Source organism: Pteropus alecto, unplaced genomic scaffold (genome assembly GCF_000325575.1).
Source record: "Pteropus alecto unplaced genomic scaffold, ASM32557v1 scaffold71, whole genome shotgun sequence".
In the NCBI taxonomy this organism is placed as follows: Eukaryota; Metazoa; Chordata; class Mammalia; order Chiroptera; family Pteropodidae; genus Pteropus; species Pteropus alecto.
Window position 1 is genome coordinate 20680813 of NW_006433024.1, and position 4661 is coordinate 20685473.

The following is a 4661-nucleotide window of genomic DNA, read 5'->3' on the forward strand; positions in this document are numbered from 1 at the left end:
ATATGCTGAAATTAACATAGGCATATATGCTGACATTTCGTGATTAACAGAATAAATTGGTAACAAGAATTTTGGAACAATAAGGGTTAAGAGGGATGAAAGGGAGTGAGTGTGGATAAAGGAAAACCTTGCAACATTTTTTCCCTCTGGAATTCTGTTATGATTATGTTTCTTTCTTTATAGGCAATACTGTACCTGCATTCTCAGTGTCCTGGGACTATGGAAATACCACACAACATCACAGAATTTTTCATGCTGGGACTCTCACGGAACCCAGCAATACAGAGAGTTCTCTTTGTGGTCTTTTTGATCATCTATTTGGTCACGGTTTGTGGCAACATCCTCATTTTGGTCACCATCACCTCCAGTCCCAGCCTGGCTTCCCCCATGTATTTTTTCCTTGCCAACTTGTCCTTTATTGATACCTGTTATTCTTCCTCTATGGCCCCTAAACTCATTGCTGACTCTTTGTATGAGGGGAGAATCATCTCTTATGAGGGCTGCATGGCTCAGCTCTTTGGAGCCCATTTTTTGGGAGGCGTCGAGATCATTCTGCTCACAGTGATGGCCTATGATCGCTACGTGGCCATCTGCAAGCCCCTGCAGTACACGATCATCATGACCAGGCATCTCTGTGCCCTCCTGGTAGGGGTGACTTGGCTGGGGGGATTCCTGCATTCACTGGTTCAGCTCCTCCTGGTTTTTCGGTTGCCCTTCTGTGGGCCCAACGTAATCAATCACTTTGTCTGTGACTTGTACCCCTTGCTGGAACTCGCCTGCACCAACACATATGTCATCAGTTTGCTGGTGGTCGTCAACAGTGGTGTGATCTGCCTTTTGAACTTCTTCATGTTGGCTGCCTCCTACATTGTCATCCTGTGCTCCTTGAAGTCCCACAGCACAGAGGGGAGACGCAAAGCCCTCTCCACCTGTGGGGCCCACTTCACTGTTGTTGCCCTGTTCTTTGTGCCCTGTATATTTACTTATATGCGTCCTTCCTCTGCTTTATCTATAGACAAAAACATGGCAGTGTTTTATGGTATTCTGACACCTATGTTGAATCCACTCATTTATACTCTGAGAAATAAAGAGGTAAAAAATGCCATGAAAAAGCTCGTCACACAGTAAGAAATTGCAAGTGGATCATGAATAGTAAGGCAGGAAATAAAAATAAGTTTATTTTTGTGAGTGGAACAACCCCAAACTTGTTTTTTTATTATCGTATGTCATCTTATTTCATCTTATCCATGTGTTCATCATCATAGACTTTTATGGTTTACGTAGCCTTTTCACTTGAATTGCATAATTTGATTATAAAGCAACTATATGAAATATATGGCATGAAATATATATTCTTGTTTTAGAAATTAGGAAACTGTGTCTCCTAATGTGGTTAATTGATTAATCAAGGTTATCTAGCTTTGAAATACCTATGCCAAAACTCAAAATCAGTTATTTTTGATCCATTATCATGTCTTTAAATAGCAATCCATGTTGATATTAAGAGTCTGTGTGATAATTGAGTTGTATAAACGTGAGGCAAAATACAACTTAAGGTAAAAAAACTTCATGCTTAGTTATATATAGCAGTCTGTGTGCATCTAGGCCTGGCTTCTATTCCTTCTTGTCACCCTTTGTGACATCAGCCATTTAGCAGCTACATTTTAGCAGAGAGGATAAGATCTTGGTTCTGGAGCAAGGTCACCTTGAGTTTGATTCTTATTTCTTATGCTTGCTCATGACATAACCTCGACTAAGTGACCAAACCTCTATACAAGCCTCTGATGCTTGTCTTTAAGGATAATTCACATCTAAAGTGTTATTGTGAGAATGAGATTAGATGATCTAGGTCAAATTCTTAATCGGTTTTCTGGCACATCCACCCCCAACATGTTTTACCTGATATTATTATATGTACCTCAACCTTTTCCTAACCTTCCATAGAAGATTGCTTTCTTTTGCTAGACTATCTATCTATACTAAATTTGAAATAAGCTGCGTTTAGAACAGAATGTTTTTTAGCTAATGATGCAAAATGACCCTTCCTTTCATTTTTCCTAACTCTGTTTCAAACTCCAGGGAATGCTCCAGTGTTCTAGAATCTGAAACGTACATCTGTGTTCCATTTTTCTCTGTTTTTACAAACTCTGACCATATTCCCTCCAAGGCTTCACCCTTAAAGAGTGTAGGCTCTCATAATTTATAATAAACATCTTTGTTTGATAAATAATCTGTAATTCACCATGTTACAACATGTCCACTTTTTACACTCAGAAATAACAAACCAGAAGTTAGTATGAAAGAAAATTTCTTTACTCAGAATTAGTCTCCAAGAACCAATAAATTCAGATCTTAAGGAAATAATTGCTTCAACCCCAAACTTCTGTACCTAACAAAAACAACAGTCGCTGAGTTCTTAGGCAAAATAAAGATTGTCTTCTTTCACTTTGTCACATTTTGATAGTCTAATAATAGCTAGGTATAACTGATATCTTGAATTCTATACCTATTCATTTCTGCTCTTAGACATAAAAGTATAATTGTGCTAAATTTCTGATCAGTTAAGAAATATGAAATGGTGAGGCTCAATTAAAAATAGCCTTTTTTAAATTAAAAATTTTGGGGTTAATAATATTGGTTAATAAAATCAAATAAATTTTAAGTGTATAATTCAGTAGTGTGTCATATGTATATTGCATTGTGTGTTCACCACCCAAAGTTAAATTTCCTTTCATCATCAAATATTTGACCCCCTTTACCCCTCTCTACCTCCTTCCGTGCCCCACCCCCAGTGATAACCACTAATCCACTTTCCATGTCCATGAGTCTGTCTGTTCATCATGTTTGTTTGTTGCTTTCAGTTTTATATCCCACATATGAGTGAAATTACATGGTTCTCAACTTTTTTGGTCTGACTTATTTCGCTTAGCATGGTTATCTCAAGATCCATCCATGTTGTTGCAAATGGCAGCATTTCATCTTTTCTTATGGCTGAGTAATATTCTGTTGTATACATGTACCACATCTTTATCCAATCATCTATTGTAGGATACTTCGGTTGCTTCCATGTCCTGGCCACAGTGGATAATGCTGCTATGAACATTGGGAGATCTATCTATCTATCTATCTATCTATCTATCTATCTATCTATATGTATACGTATGTATATGTATACGTATATGTATATGTATATATGTATATATGTGTATATATATATATAATTTTATTTTAAGAGACTTTCTAGAAGAGCATACTTTAGTTGAAATTTGAAAAGCATCTTTTAGTATGTTAAAATATCAACTTAAAACCTATATAATTTTATTAACCAATGTCACCTCAATAAATTTATTTTTAAAAAAGAAAAAAGTTCAGAAGGGGAAATAAAACCAAATAGCATAAAGGATCCTATTGCACTTTTGTTTTCTGTTGTCGAAATCGTGATTAACAACAACCCAACTAACTTAAAAATGAGTTGACAGAAAGAAATTAAGGTCAGAAATTTGCTGCTTCCAAAACATAAAATGAGTGCTTAGGTCAGGACTTTATTCACAGAAGGTGTTCAATAAACATTAGTTATCATAATCATCATCATCATCATCATCCTTATTTCTACATTATCTTGTTTCATTCCATCTTTCTTGGGAGCTACAACTAGATCTTTAAAAGATAAACTTGATTTTTTTAAACATGCCATTTGCTTGCATATATTTTCAAGGTGGTCACTTGCAGGAAATTATGTCAAAATATCTATTTTTTAAAGGCTTCCATATATAGTGAGAGCTAACCTAATATAAATTCCTGAAAACATGAGACATATGAGCATCATATAATATTTGAATACTTGGGTGAGAAATCTTCTGAAAACAAGTTTCTGAGCTCTTCTCCAGGAATCACAAGCTCTGTATAGAGAGAGTTGTTTAGGTCTCTAGCCCTGGGCTCCCCTTTCTTTTCCTTCCAGAGAACTGGAATGGGACAGGATCCATCATTCGTGAGAGCTCTTGAAACAAGTTCTCAGGCATCTTCCAGTTGCTCCAACCAGCTCCCCGATTATAACTGCAGAAATATCCCAGAATAGAGAGTTGGTGATGGACTAACTCTTGCTGTTTAGAGATCTGCTCACTGGCCCCATTAAGTTTCCTTGCTGAGCCAATAACTCACTGTTATTTTGTCCATACTCAAACAGATGGCATTTATGATATATTTTGAAATGATGTGAGGCTGAGGCAGACATTTGGTCCCACCATGATCATGGTTAGTGAGTGACAGTAGCAGTGTTCGTGGGCTTTGCCTTGTGCTCTGGTGACATCTCTGAAGGCTATAACAATGTCTGAGCAATTTTCACTAATTTTTAGCTGACTCTTTCAATTTAAATCATTTATTTTTTAAGTGTGTAATGTTATTTCTCTCTCACAGATAAAAAAAAAAGTAAAAGAACTTGCTTACATTTACAAGGCTAATTAGAGCTGGAGACAAGATGAGAAACCAAGCTTATTTGATCCAAAGCTCTTAATCTCTGACTTTAAAGCATCTAACTAGTTCCAGACAGAATTTCATTATGTTCATCATACAAATTCTCTTCTATAATCCAGATTCATTGTCATTGTTGTCCAGTTCCATGACATATTCTTGTTCTTACATCACCATATAACCTATTGCTCCTA

The 4661-nt window shown here is 36.4% G+C and overlaps 1 protein-coding gene across 1 annotated transcript; it reads left to right on the forward strand.

The window, feature by feature from the left end:
* Positions 1-133: 133 nt before the first annotated feature.
* LOC102886145 (olfactory receptor 4C3) lies at positions 134-1143 on the forward strand. The gene has a single exon (XM_006908132.1). It carries the CDS (start codon positions 220-222, stop codon positions 1126-1128), a length of 909 nt encoding a protein of 302 aa, XP_006908194.1. The 5' UTR covers positions 134-219; the 3' UTR covers positions 1129-1143.
* The last annotated feature ends 3518 nt before the right edge of the window (positions 1144-4661 follow it).